Source organism: Microcebus murinus, chromosome 8 (genome assembly GCF_040939455.1).
Source record: "Microcebus murinus isolate Inina chromosome 8, M.murinus_Inina_mat1.0, whole genome shotgun sequence".
Classification (NCBI taxonomy): Eukaryota; Metazoa; Chordata; class Mammalia; order Primates; family Cheirogaleidae; genus Microcebus; species Microcebus murinus.
In genome coordinates this window covers 47,878,046-47,896,442 of record NC_134111.1, presented here as the reverse complement: position 1 = coordinate 47,896,442, position 18,397 = coordinate 47,878,046, and the positions used below count along the sequence as shown (strand labels likewise).

The following is an 18,397-nucleotide window of genomic DNA, read 5'->3' as shown; positions in this document are numbered from 1 at the left end:
TGGACCTCCATTTCCTTGTCTGAAAACTGAGAGGGCTGGATGTGCCTGGGGTCCCCACTAAAATGCCAGAAGCAGCCTGGCCTTAAGATGTAAAGGAAGCTGATACTAGAGTCCTGTCAGGACCCTGAAGACTGTGATAAAATCCACAGTCCTGACCTCCCACTGGGGACAGTCAGTACTCAGCTCTGGTCAATTGTCTCCAGGTGGAAATGCAGGCCCTGTGTTGCCATATCATCAGAATTTTCAAAAAATACAGAAATTCAGAATTTTATGTTAAATATTCTGGTTTTTAAATGTCAGCAGCTAATTAAAACCAGAAAGAGAGCACAGTGAAGGCCAAACTAAACACAGGTGTGGGTGGGATGATGGGGCCTGCGCTGCCACGGGTGGGCTGGCGTCTGTCCCTGCTCTGTGGTTCTAACTGCTGGATGGAGAAGGGTGGCCCTGTGGCCCAGGGCACTACTCTCTGCACGACTCTATTTAATCTTCTTTTCTCTTGGTTTCATGAACATATGAACACAGTAGGGAATCAGAGCAACCACAGTCAGTGGGATGGATGCACTTTTACAGAAAGACAGCACATAAAATAAGTGTTCTTGGTGAGTCGGGATCTTGACGAAATGGTAGAGCTGCAGCGTGGCCAACGAGGTCCCCGCGCAGAGCACCCGGAAGCTGGGCTTATAGCCATTTTCCCCTCGGCAGCTCCTAAGGAACATTTCCGAGTTGATTGCAAAGCCCAAGCCAAAGAGGACCCCGAGGTTTCTCACGAGTCCAGCAAGAGGTGTGGTGTCAATGTGGATCCAGTCCAGGTTGGCACACCACTTTTTGGCTATGGGCACGGACCATAGCAGGTCAATGTTGAGCAGTCTGAGAAGCAGGTAAAAGCCAAGTGCAAACAGGAAGAGGAAGAGGTTGGTCTTCAGGTATGTTCTCAGTGTGGCCGTTTGGATGCCTGGAATGTGTTCAAAGGCCTCTGCCACCAGCATGCCTGGGGATTGGAAAGAGACACTGCCAATGACTGTGTGTCCTTGAGCTCCTCTGGAATCATTCCTCTCTGCATTAAAAAATTTAGCCATCGTTTTCAATGATAAAGGGCTTTAGACACCTAGGTTCTATCAATTTTCTAAAGCTGTTTCTCGGTAGCAATTAAAAGCACACGTTTGCCCATGATGTTTTCACTATCCATGTTAGCCCAGAAGGATTGTTCTGGAGTTGGTGGCACTGAGTGATAACCCACTCTACACGCAGAACACTGATTTAGGAGCTTGCAATTAATATTTCAATTGCCATAGCCAATTAACTTAGAAAGCCTTTGCAAGGTACGTGGGGCTGAACAGTGGAAACTCAATCATGGTGATCACTGATGCAGGAATACCAAGCAGCTGCTAACTGCAGTCTATAGCCATGGAATGATCACTTCACATGTTTCAGAGAGAATAGCACGGTGTGCAGGTTGGAAGGTAATTAAGTCCCCCAACCCAAGATGCAAGCACGCTGTCTGAAGTGATAGTTTGGAGTTGGACTTAGCTCTAGCCCAAGTGCAGAAAAGCCCATGTCACCAAGCAGTTATATGTTTATACCACTGAGCGAGACTGTGCCACTGTGTCCGTGGAGGCTATGAGAGGTGTGTTGAACCACTTAAGCTCCCCGGGTAGCATTTAGTATCAATGACTTTGCAGAATTACCTCTGAAATTGAAAAGCTGATTGCCAGGGAGAATCTGACACCATTAAACAAATTAATCCAAAGCTTTCAAATGACACAACTAAAGGTAAGTGATCATATTTACCACCAATTACTCCAAGAATAACTTGATGAGGAAAATGTGTTGCTATGAATACTCTGGAGATGCAGACACTGATTTGAATCAACCAAAAAAGACTCCAAAGAAATGACCAGGTCAGTCTACGATGGAAGAATAGATACAAGCGTAAAAAGCAAAGACATTTTATCACTCATAAAATTAGGGGGGGTGACACCAGATGATCTGTCTCGGAGGACTCTTCTAGCTGTGACATAACATCATGATTCTAGAGTCTTTTTTTTTTTTTTCAAATGTTTCCCTGTGCTCCACAGGATTTAAAAGCTTTAACAAAGATGTTTCTACATTTCCCAATGCATTAAATTTAACCAGTGCTGTATCCCGAGATTTTAATAAATGCTAAAAAGGAAGCCGATGTGACATCCTTAAAATAATGATCATTGTTTTAATGGTGTAGGGGATATTCAAGTTTGGGGGAATTACTAATGTCCAGAATGACCAAGAACAAACCATATCTGTTTTTATACCCTGTCCTATGTGCTTCCTCCTTACCCTCCTCTCTCAACCTTTCTTTATTTGAAGAAAACTCACTGGAGAGGCAGCTGTCACTCAGATGAAAAGCTCATGAGCATTCCAACAAGGGCATATTTTTTTCATTGGGTTTAATTTTACGGACTCTCAAGAGTCCTGGTTCCTTGTTTTTTTGAGATGGAGAAAATAAGGAACAAGGAAATTGACTTGTAGATTATATACTTTGGATTAGAAGCAGCAATATGCACACACACACACAAAAAAACAACATAAAAAATATTAGAACGAAGGAATGCATGTCATTAAAAAAAAGTGTTAGCAGTATCGAGTTTCAGGAATCCTTGAATGGTTGTTCCTGATAAACAGACCAAAATTTGGTTATAAAAAAATTAAGAAATAGAAATGAGACTTCCAAAGAGGAAATAAGCAGGGGTTATCCATGTAGAGGAAGAATAAACAAGGATTTGGTAATGTGAAGGTAAGGAGTAGGCACACAATAAATTTTTATAGATGAAAGAAAAAAGGAGGAATGAGAAGTTTTTTTTTCTTTAGGAGAAACATATATTTTTCCAGATTTGGTAATTGGGGGAAGGAATGAATTATAGAGAAAAGGCAAGGCTTATCTAGATTCCTACTCTGAAAATTGTCTATGGATAGAAAATGCTGACTTCTTCACATCACAACACATTTCTACTATTGTTGTTTTGGGTTGGATAATGAATACATTAAGGCATACAGGCCACAGTCTTATTAGAATAAACTTTAAAGATGCCCAAATTCATTTGTTTCTTATATTATCCAATACTACTCTTAAAAGTGGAATATGTGACGGATCTTAAAAATGCTTTAGAAGAAGCTTTTATAATAGTATATATTGTAGTATTTTTTCAAAAGGTAAACTGGCAAATCTAATCTCAAGTAGCCTAATAATTTATGACAAAAGTGGTGCTCAGGATTGTTTTAGGGATAGTTAAAGGATTCCAGGAAAGAAGAGAAAGAAACAGCCCAACTCCTATAAAATAGTGAATAATCTTAAAGTTCTAGGCCTTTCTAAACATTAAAAACTCTGCTAACATTAAATCTACTAACATTCAAATTTAAGTTTTCATCTGGAATGTTTTTAATTAAAAAGTTTGTATAGTCTTCAGAGCTAGAATAGTTGTTATTGACGTCAAAAGCATTGACGTTCAAAGAAAGAAGCATAATTTTACTAAATAAACTGATGCGTTCAAGGGGAAGGATGATTCTCAAAACTTCCAGTTAATCTTAAAGCAAAGGAATATGCATGCAACAGTAATTCCTTATACTGTATAATTTTATTTTATTTTCCTATATTGTATAATTTTAGATGATTTACTTATGAGCTATCAAAATAATTGTTGCATTTTAGAAATCCAAAGGCACATTTAGCAAGTCATTCATCAGTTAAACATTTCCAACTCTGTAAAGTGGAAATAGCTATGAGCTAATTAGGACATTATCTTAAGGCAAAATATTAGTTTTCTATTCATTTTGTTATTCTGGCTGTGAATGAACAGAATAAACACATTTCATTCAACAACTAAAAGTACTCTAAAATGCATTTTTAGACATGACTTTCTGTATATTCCACTGCTACAGAAACTGCAGCAAAGCTGACCTGTGCAGAATGATAGAGAACTTATCCATCCGAGTGACAGTATGGCTCAGGGCAGCTGTCACCATGACGTACCAGACACATGATGAGCCCATTGCATGGCCAGATGGACTTCCTGCAACAACAAAGTGTCCATCCATGTGAAAGGTGCCTAATTAACTATCGAGATCAGAAATGGACAATACAACAGCATATTTACCATGAAAGTGACAAACAACTCAGGTAAAAAAAAAACCACAGGGTAGGCTATATGCAATTTTTTAAGTAGCTAGAAATAAGGTAAATTGAATCACTATTTCAACAGTTTTTTTCCCAGATTTTCAAACTCACTGAATTCCAGAAATCAATATATTCAAGGCTAATTAAGAACTCAGGTTGTTGCATCAAAATCTGCCACAACCCTACTCATTCTTCATATCTAATTGTTTTTAATTGACAAGGAAATTACTTGTATTGGATTTTGAATCAGTTTATTTGCCTTGGGCTGAAACATGAAACTAAAGAATATCATCGTTATGCCTGTGGTTTACTGATTGACTTACAAATGACTGCTTTATACAGGCAGCTACCTCTATGCCTATCTTGTAGCAGCTGCAACAAGAATCTTTCTTATAAAATAGACGATTAAAATAAAGGATGAAGAAAAGCTGTAAAGGGGGCATTAATCCTAGCAGAAAAAGCCTACAGACAGGTAGGGTTTCTATTTCCAGAATTTTCCCATGTTACTTAATAGTTTTTTGGGTTTTTTTTCACTTAGGTGTTCTCCCTGATTTTTTTTTTTTTTTTTTTTTTTTTACCTAGTGGAAGTTCTTTCAGATTAAACAGTCTCTTTTTAAAAAACAAAACAAAACAAAACACTGGTCTCTTTTTTGTTAAACAAACTTCTTTCTTTCTTTCTTTCTTTCTTTCTTTCTTTCTTTCTTTCTTTCTTTCTTTCTTTCTTTCTTTCTTTCTTTCTTTTTTTTGAAACAGACTCTCACTCTGTTGCCCTGGCTAGAGTGCCATGGCATCAGCCTAGCTCGCAGCAACCTCAAACTCCTGGGCTCAAGCGATCCTTCTGCCTCAGCCTCCCAGGTAGCTGGGACTACAGGCATGCACCACCATACCTGGCTAATTTTTTCTCTATATTTTTAGTTGGCCAATTAATTTCTTTCTATTTTTAGTAGAGACAGGGGTCTCACTCTTGCTCAGGCTAGTTTTGAACTCCTGACCTTGAGAGTTCCTCCCACCTCAGCCTCCCAGAGTGCTAGGATTACAGGCGTGAGCCACCACGCCCAGCCAACAAACCTATTTCTTTTTTTTTTTTTTTTTTTTTTTGAGACAGAGTCTCACTTTTGTTGTCCAGGCTAGAGTGAGTGCCGTGGCGTGAGCCTAGCTCACAGCAACCTCAAACTCCTGGGCTCAAGCAATCCTTCTGCCTCAGCCTCCCGAGTAGCTGGGACTACAGGCATGTGCCACCATGCCCGGCTAATTTTTTTTTTTTTTTATATATATATCAGTTGGCCAATTAATTTCTTTCTGTTTATAGTAGAGACGGGGTCTCGCTCTTGCTCAGGCTGGTTTTGAACTCCTGACCTTGAGCAATCCGCCCGCCTCGGCCTCCCAAGAGCTAGGATTACAGGCGTGAGCCACAGCGCCCAGCCCCTATTTCTTATCTGCAGGAATTTTCAGAGCCTATTATATGTTTAAGTGAATTGTAAATCTTCAAGGGATGAATATAGAATGTTGTCTCTCTGTCTCTCCCTCTCTTTCTCCTCCTCTCCCCACCCTGGACCGCCCTCCTTCTTTTTCCAGAAAATGTCTCATAAGATGGAGCACATGCTAGGAAGTACTGGTATAGACCAAAATAGCATTTCAGTTGTGTCAAATGTTATCCATCCATCCGTTCATCAATTCTTCACACATTATTTTCACAAAGATAAAATATACATCATCCCTGCACAGTCTAGGCAGCCAGATATACAAAGAATTATAGTACAGTGTGATAAGTGATACTGAGGCAGGAGATCAGAATAGAGAACACAGGTAGGGCAGAACGGCAAGAACAAAATTAGGGTCACAGATCAAAAAGCTATGGTCAAGATGCTATGGTAACCATTAGACCACCTTGTTTATTCCCATTTGGGGAACCCCCTCAAGAGGCCCCTGTGCTGACGGAGGGCAAGGGTGTCCTCCAGTGACTTTGACTTCATTATACCATCATTACCATATATTATTGTCCCCCTCAATGGGCTTTGGAAGCCATGATACTTCCGGGCCTGAACAAATAAAGTAAAAAAACTCCCCTGCCCTATGGATGGGAGGAGATGACATTCTCATTGGCCAGGGCAAGGGCAACACAAGAATGAGGAAATCAGAAGAAAGACAAGGAGAAGCGGAAGAGATCCCATGGCCACTGTCCTTTTGAACCTGTGCTGGCTCCTACCCCTCTTCTGGAGTGTTCTATCACTTGCTAATATTTCTTGACACCCCACTCCATGTCTGGAGGTGTACTTGCTTAATAAACTTCTTTCACTTTGCTCTGCTAATTTGGTGTTTGGTTTCAAGCCCTCATCTCTAAATACAAGGACTAAAGAAGATCTCACACTGGTAACAATATAAACACATATGTATAGTTTTATGGGAGCAAAAAAGAAAGATATTTAGAAAACTCATCAAGAACTTATACGTTCACTACACTCAGGGTTAGTTTCAAAAGATACCAAATGGCAAGAATTTTATGCTACATAATAAAATATGGTGAGGTACAATGTAACACACTCTCATAAATTTTAAAAAAATGTAGTTTTCTCTTATATATGTTTCAAGAAAACTTTTTATAGGTTTTTTTGACTCAACTTCCACAATAAAGATTTTACACTCATACAGAATGTTACTTATAATTAAAAATGAAGTGGCCAAAGAAACCTATTAATATACTATATGCACAAGAGGAAAAAAGAAATTTTAAAGAAATTGTTCTAAGGTTAGAGATAATCTTTACTGGCAATACTAATATTGGGAAGTCCCTACCTTTCTTACAGAAAACTCATCTCTTCCTCCCTCATTCATGAGATTCTCAGAAGCCCTGTGATAACTTTGAAAGTTGCTCAGCCGCAGATAAATCAACATTTCTAGGATCTTAATATAGCCCTTTGAGAATTCATTCTAGCTAACTGTTTTTTGTTTGTTTTAGTATCAAGCCATTACATTCTTCCACAAAGTAAATGCCCCAATATAAAATCATTTGGGGATTATTCTCCCAGTCTTCCCTTTCACAAATAACAAAATGGAGTTTGATTATTCATAAAACTTCTTTCCTTCCTCATTAGCAATTTTAATGGTTATGAACTTTTAGCATTTTCCCCCGTGACATTTTCTTTAATACGCTATATCATATCAGTTATTAGATGATAATCATACATAATTACTCTTCGCTGGAATATCTTTAGTAACTTGAGACTGCTACGATTGCTTACCTGGACCTGTTTCGCATGTAGTAGGGAACTGTTCGAGGCATGGACTTGAGCGATTTGGGTAAATCTGAGTTTCCTGGACCCACCAGTAAGGCCGATGACCAAATAATATCCTGCATTTGAAGAAATATAAATATGCATATACATTGAAATGCACAGATATTACTTAATTGGAGACTAGCTATTCTTTCCTATAAGAATGACTCAAGCAGAGAGGTAATGGGGGAAAGTTCATGATTAAGAGACTTTGAAAGAACTTGGGTTCTGATCTCTCACTCATTATAGAGGATGGTAGTCATTGGAGTATTGGCACCCAAGTTTCCCATAAACATAGGAGCTTTTTCCTTGCAGGGGGTATCCTGTGGGTGCTTTGGGTACTTAGACTGGGAATATCAAAGTGGTCCCTGGAATCATTAGCCTGTTCATTATGATGCTGCTCAATTAACTAACTTCTTGGTTATTCACAGAATATGTGTTATAGCATTTTGGAATTTACTTATAAGTCATCAAATTAGACATTTCTATGCTTTCTTAAAATTCTATTTATGAATCTGGTGTTTCAAGTTTACTGGTAAGTTTGAAAGATTTTCCAAGCAAAACTATACACATCTGAAATTTGATCATTAAGCCAAAGCTACAAATTTAAGAATAAGTTTTAGGAAAAATGAAACAAAACAGAAGTCTTACCATTTAAATATAAGATTGAACCAGTCCCCAATGACTGCTACCCATATCATCTTTGTTCCAACTGTCTGATTAAGATGAAACCAAAGTGGAAAATAAATAGAAAAGATATTCCGGGGGTCTCCAACAGTGGACATAAAATTTAGAAAATCGTAGCAAGCTCGGTAGTCCTTCTGCAAATGCTGAATTATGAGCACCTCATTCCTATGCAGGAAATCCATCTTGAGAAATAGGAGATTCTAAACACAGAGAGATTGGAGCTGAAGTGCTGTGGGTCCCACTGTTTATATACTGTACCTTCATAGCATTTCCAGCCATTACTGCAGCATGTGACACTGACCATCTGTGGAAAGGGCATGTCTGCTCTCCTCTGCTGAAAAACTCACCTGTTTATGATTTTAATTAGTGGAAAAGAGGTGAAGTACATGCTGATCTATGGCAACTTGAAGGGAAATTTGGATAGAAATTTCGTATGCAACCTCCCTCTTGTGTGAACAGTTGGATCATGTTTGCTTGAAATTTTTTGCACAGTTCATTTCCTTCAAGGGAAGACATTAGCAATTTCTGTGTTTGGCTAGAAGACTTTGCAAATAATTATTGTATGTCAAATAGCTCTAAAAGACATGCATTTTAATTTAGGATAGGCTGTAGCTCTCTATTTGATTGGGTCTTTGAGGAAAACAGTTGAGTAAATATCTGGGCATGAAAAATATGTGATATGACAGATTATTTTCTGATCACAGATTTTACAATAAATATAGTTTGATATCTCTTTATTATCAAAGAGCGTAATAGAATATATGAAGTCTGGAAGGAAATGTGTTGCTTTGTGACTGTGAGGCAAGAAAGCAGAAATAGAAGTCACTTTGAAAATACAAATGTGTAAGGAGATGAGTCTCTTTTATTGACTAGAGAATACAGTTGAGAGTACTGCGGAATGGCTCATGTGACAAAGATAGGAACAGACTTCCAAGGGCTTTTGACCAATCAGGAAAATGGTGGAGAACACAGCGTTCAGCAGCAGTAAGTGGGAAGCAGCAGCACAAACATGCAGATTGAGAATGAACAGAACAGCATCACAGAGAGACGCATGGGTCCAAGTCAGAGTGAGATGTTGGTTTTAGGGAACTAAGTTCTGTCTGGTAGGATTAGTGTGAAAGTGATTAAACCCCATCAGGTGGCCGAGGCTAGAAGTAGGTAACTTTACTTGTTACTTTACCATTCAGATTGTTGTCTTCACTGATCAAGGATCCCTTCACTAGAAACCTTCACAGGCTGTGCATATCACTTTGAACTTCTACTGGAGTTGTGTCCCATCATTTAACATCACCACTGTAATTGGCATTCATTGTCTATCTGGTCTTTCCAGGTCTCTGTTGCCTACTCTGGAAGAGACACTTTAAAATCCATTAAAGGGGCTGTGCATTGTGGCTCGCCCCCGTAATCCCAGCACTTTGGGAGGCTGAGAAGGGAGGATCACTGAGGCCAGGAGTTCATGACCAGCCTGGGCAACATAGTGAGACCCTATCTCTAAAAAAAAATTAAAAATTAGCTGGCCATGGTGGTGTGTTCCTGTAGCCCCAGCTACCCAGGGGGCTGGGGCAGGGGCATCACTGGAGGCCAGGAGTTAGAGGTTGTAGTGAGCTATGATCACACCACTGCACTCCAGCCTGGGCAGCGGAGTGCAACTATGTCTAAAAAAAAACAAACAAAACAATCTCTTAAAACCTTTTGTGGTGCTTTTTTAAAATGTCATAATTTTGTTCCACTCCAAATCAATTAAATTTCTGGTGATGGGACCTGGGCACTGGTATTATAAAAATACTTCCTAAATGGTTTCGATGTGGAATAAGGGTTTGGAATCAGTGTGCTAAAGCAATCCATATGAGGCATTAGCCTTGACTAATCAGAGTCTATGCTTCTGGCTTTTTTATTTTGCAAATTCAGGTTCTATAATTTCCATAATCTCTTTAATGAGCCATGAGGAAAGACTTACTCTTTTTCTGAGAAGTATCTGAGCTACATAATTGATACTATTTATTTTCTTCAGAAATGTCTTATCCTTAAATCAGGATGTGAAAGATATCAAATATATTTGATCTTACAATTAAAAATTAAACTTCCTGCTCATTCAATACTTCAGAGTCTGTGGACTATGATGAAGTTGGCTGCAGATAAGCCTTTCAACTTAGGAAGTTAGTTTAGAAAGACTATCTCTGGAGGACTATCTGGTTCTGCAGACTGTGGGATAATTAACTGAAGCAAAAACATTTTATTTCTTCTGCCCTTTAACAGGATCTGCTAATCTGTTTGTTCCTCACAGTTCATCATTTTTAGTCTTTTCACACACTAGCTCGTGTGCACCTCCTCAACGATGTCAGCTTCCTCACCACTCCTCTGGCAACGCTTTCTCTCAAGCACGCTTTTCTCTCAAGAGATTGTATTAGCCTGCGAGTGCTGCCGGAGCAAAGTACCAGAGTGGGTTGTTGGCAGGATTTGTTTCCTCTGAGCTTTCCCTCCTCGGCTTGTACTCCCTGTGTCTTCACATGGTCTTCCCTGTTATGTGGGCGTGTCCTAATCGCCTCTTCTTATAAGGACACGAGTCATATTGGATTGGGGTACAACCCTACTGACCTCATCTTAACCACCTTTTGAAAGACCCCATCTCCAAAAACAGTCATATTGGGAAGTGCTCCAGTTCAGGCTCAACGTGAATTTTGAACACAATTCAGCCCATAATAGGGATTTAAACACAATTTATAATTATATATTTATGTTGAGCTTGCATATTTAGTATCTCTCTCTTGCACCACAGTATAAGCTCCATAAAACAAGAGATCAAGTCTACTTTGTGTACCAGTTACTAGTGCTGTTCCCAACACAGGCCCATGCAGGGCTGATTTCCCATGAAGCTGGCAAAGCTTGCATGGGCCGCTAAGATGGCAGGTTGTTCCTGGGAGTTGTAGAGTATATTCATAATTTCATATTCTTTTTTTTTTTTGAGACAGATCTGGCTTTGTTGTCCAAGCTAGAGTGCCGTGGCATCAGCCTAGCTCATGGCAACCTCCAACTCCTGGGCTCAAGCGATCCTACTGCCTCAGCCTCTTGAGTAGCTGGGACTACAGCCATGCACCACCATGCCCAGCTAATTGTTTCTATATATTTTTAGTTGTCTAGATAATTTCTTTCTATTTTTAGTAGAGACGGGTCTTACTCTTGCTTATGCTGATCTCAAACTCCTGAGCTCAAGCGATCCTCCTGCCTTAGCCTCTCAGGGTGCTAGGACCACAGGCCTGAGCCACCACGCCTAGCCCACATTCTTTTTATTACAAAGAACCTTTAGATTTCACAAGACCTGGAACTGCCCTTGGGCCCATCATAGTCATTTGGTAAATTTATTGAAGGAATGAATTATTGAACAAAGGTTGATAAGAATACTAACTTATAAAGAGGCTATATTTAAAAACTATGTGTGTTATTTGGTTAGTGCAAACTCAAAATGCATTTTTCCACAGAGATAATGTTAGAAAGTGGCAAGGTCAGGAAAGCTTATTTAAGGTAGAGAGAAGTATATAACTGTATCTAAGAAACGAGTAATATGTGTGTATGTGTGTGTATCATACACATCTGCCTGTGTTTAAAGAGAATAGAATAATAAACAAGCTCAAATTGTTCTTTTTTGTGGGGGGAGGGTCTCACTTTGTCACTTGGTCTGGGGTGCAATGGTGTCATCATAGCTCATTGCAACCTCACTGGGCTCGAGCCACTCTCCTGCCTCAGCTTCCTGCCCGGATAATTTTACTACTTTTTGTAGAGATGGAGCCTCACTTTTGCTCAGGCTTCTCTTGAACTCCTGGCCTTAAGAAATCCTCCCACTTTGGCTTCCCAAAGTACTGAGATTACAGGAGTGAATGACTGTGCCCAGCCAAAAAAATTTCTTTAAGGTTACCTATAAGGGAGAAAAAAAGACTAGAGTGGAGGGAACAGGGATAAAAATTAGACTTTGAATATATTTATTTTATGGATTTGACTTTGAAACCATGTAAATATGTTACATAATTATAAAACAAAATTAAAATCAAAAGCAATTCATACAACATTTGAAAAAGGCCCCAAAGAAAACCACTCCTGACCCATCATGCTGGAAAGATTTTCACTTCAAGTTTTTCAGCACCTACGTGTATTTTATGATTTGTCCCTGTGAGAAATCTCTTCCCCAGTGTTTCCTTAGTCCTCCCTAGTTTGTCATTGCCACTGGAGTTGGTGTGGCTCAGGGTGGGGACGTACCCCAGGACCTATCCTATGTGGACCCCAGCAGGAGGGAGATACAGGAGGTTGGTTCTTTCTGACACTAACAATCTTGCAGTGGATTGAATCTGCCTGACAAGCTGAGTCATTTCAAAGCCAAGGTTGTTAGAGTTCAAAGTCTGTCCAAAATCAGTTTACTAAGTGATGATGGAACAAAGCCACGTTCAAGCTACCCAAATCCAAAAAAAGGGTTACATCTACCTGTACTCTCATCCTCTTTTTGAGGTTGTCTTTCTCAAAGTGTGATATATAGACTACCTGCCTCCTGCCACCTGCATGCAGTTTCCAGGCCCACTCCAGATCACAGAACCAGACTCTTTGGGAATGCGGTTCAGAAATGGGCATTTTAGAAAGTGTCCTACATGGTTTTCATACACATCAAATTTTATTAATAGAAGCTCTGTCTTAATTCATCCTCCCTTGAAACAAGGTGTCTACACCCCTCCTGTGCTTCCTATGTGGAGTTGGCTATTCCTTGTACCACTTTCTTAACTTCTGCCTTAACACATTTTTTTCTCATTTACCTTATTTAAGATCAGTATTATTCTACTCTTTCCCATGGATGAAGGCTTTGTCTGTTCTTATAACCTTCCATTTAGATCTCCTTTCAATTAAATATTATCATTTTTTAACCAAGACACATGGTTAACACCAAAAAAAATTAGCTATAATTAATATTATTCTTATTTTCCCAAATAGTTTGTAAAAGTGGAGTTGAATTCCAACTGTGAGATTCTTGCTCAGAGTAGAAGTAGGGCAAAGTGATATCATTTTTGTTCTTATACATGATTTTTATGTTGCTTCTCTTTTTGCTCTGACATCTCTGTGTCTTCTCCCCTCTCTTTTCTTCTCTCTCTCTCTTTCTTCCTTCTGTCCTGCCCTCCCTTTTCTTCACAATCAAATTGTGAATATCTAGTTATTTAACTCTTTCCTTTGGTCAGTGTCTTCAACTTTACCCTCCAGCCTGAGAACAAAGACAGCTCCAAGAGAGCAGAGACGTGTCTGAGTTGTTCACTGTTGCATCTGGGAATCAAGCCAAATGTCCTCCACACATTAAATGCAGGGTCTTCAGAAAATTGCACAGCCAACCACCATTCCCTTCAGGATCAATTCCTTTTCCTCCTGCTGTAGCAGAGCTCTCCATTTGATTCCTCCAAATGTCCCACAACTAGAACTCTGCTGTGCCAGAAAAAATGCACTTTTGGAGTGGAATAAATCTTCATGAATGTGTTCTTTGGGGTCTAATCTTAGCCAAATCTCTTCAGTCACCAGGCAGTCTATAACATGAATTGATTTATTTATGGGTCGGTGAACTTCCTGAAATTGCACGCAAAATGTTCATGCTTGTACACATTTGTTGGGAGAAGGCCACAGCTTTCACCAGATTCTCAATGGAATCCCTGACCCAGACTAATGAAGCACAGCGTGAGGTTCACTGGAATCCCATGCGCTGTCCATGGTGCCCCTGCCGGGATCCCCTCATCCCCCCAGTTTCCTCAGAGATATCTTCAGAACTCCAATCACCCCAGCATGATTTGCTTGTCTCCTTCCTCTTAATGACTCTTTGTTTTAAAAAAATATTTGCTACTATAGCTGGTCCCAAAACCCTATAGTGCTGCCTTGTTTTTAGTTAATCCCAGTAGTTGAATACTTCCAGTTCTTCTAGAAAGTTCTCATTTTGATTCATTTAAATTCTCTTGAGGTTTTGATTTGTAGTAAATCCTGCCTGTTTTACTTAGATTGCAACCTGTAGGACGAAGGTTAGAATTTCTTTGATGTGTTTCACCAATGAAATATTATATAACCACAAGATATATTCTTATCATAAAATGAACCATTCATCACTAAGTTATAGTGCTCATTGCAATTCCACATCACTCAGAGATATTTGACTTTAATTTGTGTTACTTATGCAGTGGCAATAAACAAAAATATATTTTGGAGGAATTGACCTTCAATGTCTCTGCATGGTCATTATCCTTTTACCACAAACTTATCTGCCTTCTCTAAAATAAATTGTGTTTGAGATCTCTCCAGTGTCACCTTGCAATGTAAAATGGATTTATTCAGACAGAGTTTAGACCCTAGTGACTTTCAGAAAATCATTACCTCCACTCTGGCTAGCGTCCCAGAAATATTGGCATTCCATAATAGCACTATTATAAATGATCCTGCTGCAGCTGTTCCAGGTACCCCCTCCATTAGTCTCATTATGTACTGTTCCCTAGAAATGATCATGACCTATACATTGATAAGCTTTTTCTTGGATTACGAAGGACCCAACCGAGTTGCCCAATGAGTACTATTCACTTTCTTCACAGTAGAGTTAAGATACTGTATAGCAGGATTAACATTTTATAGATGACTTAGAGTACTAACTATGTATAAGGTAGTAGCTCTCAAACTTTAATGTGCATGCAATTCACCTGGAGGGCTTGTTAAAGCACAGATTATAGGGTTCCATTTCCAGAGTCCTTGATTCAGTAGGAGTGGAGTGCAGTCTGAGACTTTGTATTTCTAACAAGTTTCCAAATAATGTTGATGTTGTTGGGTGGGGAATCTCACTTTTGAGAAGCACTCGTATAAGACACTGACCCTGGCACAAGACATAGATCATACCTTAAGAAGCTTGTGGTCTAGTAGGGGAGATAAGTTATTTACATAAATAACATATCATTATGCCCTTAGAAGTGAACAGATAGAGTGAATGGAGAAGTAAAAAGTAAAGGCAGATATTACTTTCAGTCAATGAGATTAGAGAGCTTTTGTGGGGGAGGAGGCAAGTAACTGGGCCTTGATAGGCGGGTACAATTTAGAAATGCAAAATGTAGGATGAAAAGGGAAACTATATTCAAGAATATAATGGAGATAATACCATTATCACACCTAAAGACATTAACTTTAATATATTGTGTTTAAAAGCTATAAAAGAAATTCCCATTCTTGACATTTATGAGATGATTGAAAAATTGCACATAAAGTAGTCAAATTCATATAGACAGAAAGTAGAATGGTGGTTGCCAGGATCTGGGGGGAGGAGAGAATGGGATTTATTGTTTGATGGGCACAGAGTTTTAGTTTTGCAAGATGTAAAGAGTTCTAAAGATGGATAGTGGTGATGGTTGCACAACAGTGTTAATACGCTTAATGTCAATGAACTGTACACTAACAATCGTTAAGATGGTAAATTTTATGTTGTGTATTTTACCTCAATAAAAAACCTGAATATATTCTCACTATATTGAATATTTTCTGGATGTTTGGGACATATACTCTCTTTTTCTCCGAAGCTCTGATATTCTTCATCTTTTTTTTATTTTAACAGTTTTATTGAAATACAGTTCAAATACTATGAATTTCATCATCATAGTACAATTCAAAAATTTTTAGTAAGTGTATACAGTTGTCAACAATTGCCACAATGAGTTTTAGAACATCTTCATCACCCCGGAGAGTTTCCTTGCACCCTTTGGAAGTCAACATCTGCTTCTGCTCCTGGCCCCAAGGCCAAACTGAACTGCTTTCTGCCTCTATTAATCTGCCTTTTGTGGTTATTTTACATAAATGATATGATATGTAGTCTTTATATTATATATCACATCATATTATATGTAGTCTTTTGCATCTAGCTTCTTTCACTCAGCATAAAGTTTTGGAGTAGTTTTTCATGAATAAATGCTTCTTAGTTTACTATATATACCTTTAGTCAATTTCCAAGGCACTGAAATGATCATTGGGCACAGTTTTATAGGGTGTTTTGGGAGGGGTGGGGAAGAAGATTTTGTGACTTCCTCACTCCACTGTGCAGGAGGTCCCAGCCCTTTCCTCATTTTATTTTATTTTTTTATTCTGGGAAGGAGATGAAAGATTCCAGGTGGAACCTGGCACTGTAATGTTGACTTTTTGGATACTGTGCTTTGACTACAGCAACAGTCAGAAGACTTATTTTCTTAAGTCATCTATTCTAGAGCTTGACACAGGTCATTCAGAAATATAGAGGATTGAAAGTTTCTGTTCAAGAATCTTTTGAATACAACAAGTGCTTTCTATATCAGAGGCCCTTAATCTGGAATCTGCAGGAAGAACTATCTTCTCTTCTGAATTCATATTAGTTTTTATCATTTCTAATTTTCTCAGTGAATGGACATTGAAAGTACATGTATAAGCATTTTGGAGTTCAGGATGAATGTGGATGTCATAAAGAGATTCTTATACTTAGTAAATAGAGAACTTCTTGTCTAAACCACGGTATTACTCTTTATCATCTCTAGCATTAGTTCTGCCTCCAAAATGGAAAGTATTTACCCAGCAAGGGTATGTGCCATAGAGGACAATGACCTTTTCTCCCTGTACCCCATGATCCTTTACCCATTAGAGAAAAAATTAAATTTTCAGGGAAGGAGCAATGGAGCTCTCAGTCAGTCTGAGCAAGTAGTTTTATAATCACCATTCAGAAACACTTCCAGACTGGGAAGATGTGCCCTCTTCTTCCTCCCCACCCTGCAGAAACCCCACCTTGGGTCACAGACTCTATATCTCAGAGAAGAAAGTGCTCTCAACTCAGTATATGGTACATAAGAGATATTCAGTAAATCTTGGATGGTTTGAAATGAAAGGCACGTAAGTATGGTGGTGGTGGTGGCAGTGATGGTGGTGCTGTGTGGATGGTAATGGGGGGGTTCTGTTTTTCCCTTTCTAAAGCTGAGAAAACTAGAGACCCTATTCTATGAGCTGGGCAGAAAGAAGAGTTTGCTGTCCTCATTATGCTTGGGGAATTAGAAAGAAATCATTCACCAGTCTTTCAGAGAAGAACATTTGAACAAACAACATAGAAATTTCTCCCTCACACCTTGGTTGGGGAAGAGCCCTGAGAAAGAATAAAAGACAGTAGACATGCTGGGGCTGCCATAAAAATTGCACATTGGTAGGGCAGTCACCTCCCTCAGTCTAAGGTCCAGAGAGAGCAAGAATCTTCACTCAGCAGCCTGATGAAAACCAGTGTAGAAACTCAGTGAGCAATTTATCAACATGGAACCAAGTCAGCACCCTTCCATGAATCTTATTAAGTACTGTATTCACTAATCCAGGGCAGTGAAATGGAAGTGAACACTATCACTCATTTAGCTGAAGTTCTGAGATGCTCCACTCATAAAATTTGGCTTTAAGGTAAATACTATTAGATATCTAAAAATCAGAAGTTCTTGAGCAAATATTTGTGAAATGAAAGGAGGCTTATTGCAACAAACTATATAAGTAACTTTATTAATAACAGTCCCTAGGCTGGGAAGCTTATTTTTGGGTACATTATGATGTGTTAAATATTAATAATAATAACTTGTCCTGATTCCATAGGTCTTAATTTAGCTCTTGGGGATATAATAGGCAATATCTGGTAACCCTGAGCATATTATTTACACATTTATTTTATTGTTGGTTTTGTATTGTTAATGAAAATGAAACAAAGCAGTAGCAGAGGGAAAGCCTTTTGGTCTGTAATAAGAGGCCTTATTTTCACAAATATGTCACAGTCAAAGATGAAGATAATAACTTTGGCTTCATATTACTGGCCATCTTTATTTTCCATTCTTTACAGAGCATATTCTCTGTTTTTTTCCCCTTATTTTTCTTTCTTCCTCAGCTTTATCCAAAGGGATTCAAATAGTGACTCCATTTCACCCATTTGGAGTTCCTGGGCGATGCAATTTCCCTGCAGCTTGCCCAGGCTTTGGCAAATCTGAGCTGATTAGCTTGTGCCTCTTTCCTGTCCTCGAGGCACATAGCAGGTGATGTTGCTAGAGTTTGAGACCCTTCTAATTATGTAAGATAGTAACATATTGTTCCTGTGGGCCTCAAAACCATTCTTAGAGAAGCTGGAGGGGCAGAAAAGAAGGAATCTTTTTGTAAACCTATTATGAGGACCATCTGGATGTTTCTGCTCACTCATAATTTTAGTCAACTTTACCAAAAAATAACAAAGAAGAGGGTATATCCTTTGCAAAATAATACGATTAAAGGTCAATAT

General features: G+C 38.9%; 1 protein-coding gene across 1 annotated transcript; it reads right to left on the bottom strand.

Annotated features, from left to right (window-relative positions):
• Window positions 1-476: 476 nt before the first annotated feature.
• Window positions 477-8,343, bottom strand: G6PC2 (glucose-6-phosphatase catalytic subunit 2). Its single transcript, XM_012781874.2, has 5 exons — window positions 8,071-8,343; window positions 7,387-7,496; window positions 3,932-4,043; window positions 1,789-1,904; window positions 477-988 (listed from the first exon to the last, which is right to left on the bottom strand). The coding sequence occupies exons 1-5, from the start codon at window positions 8,286-8,288 to the stop codon at window positions 477-479; spliced, it is 1,068 nt and encodes a 355-aa protein (XP_012637328.1). The 5' UTR covers window positions 8,289-8,343.
• Between the last annotated feature and the right edge of the window lie 10,054 nt (window positions 8,344-18,397).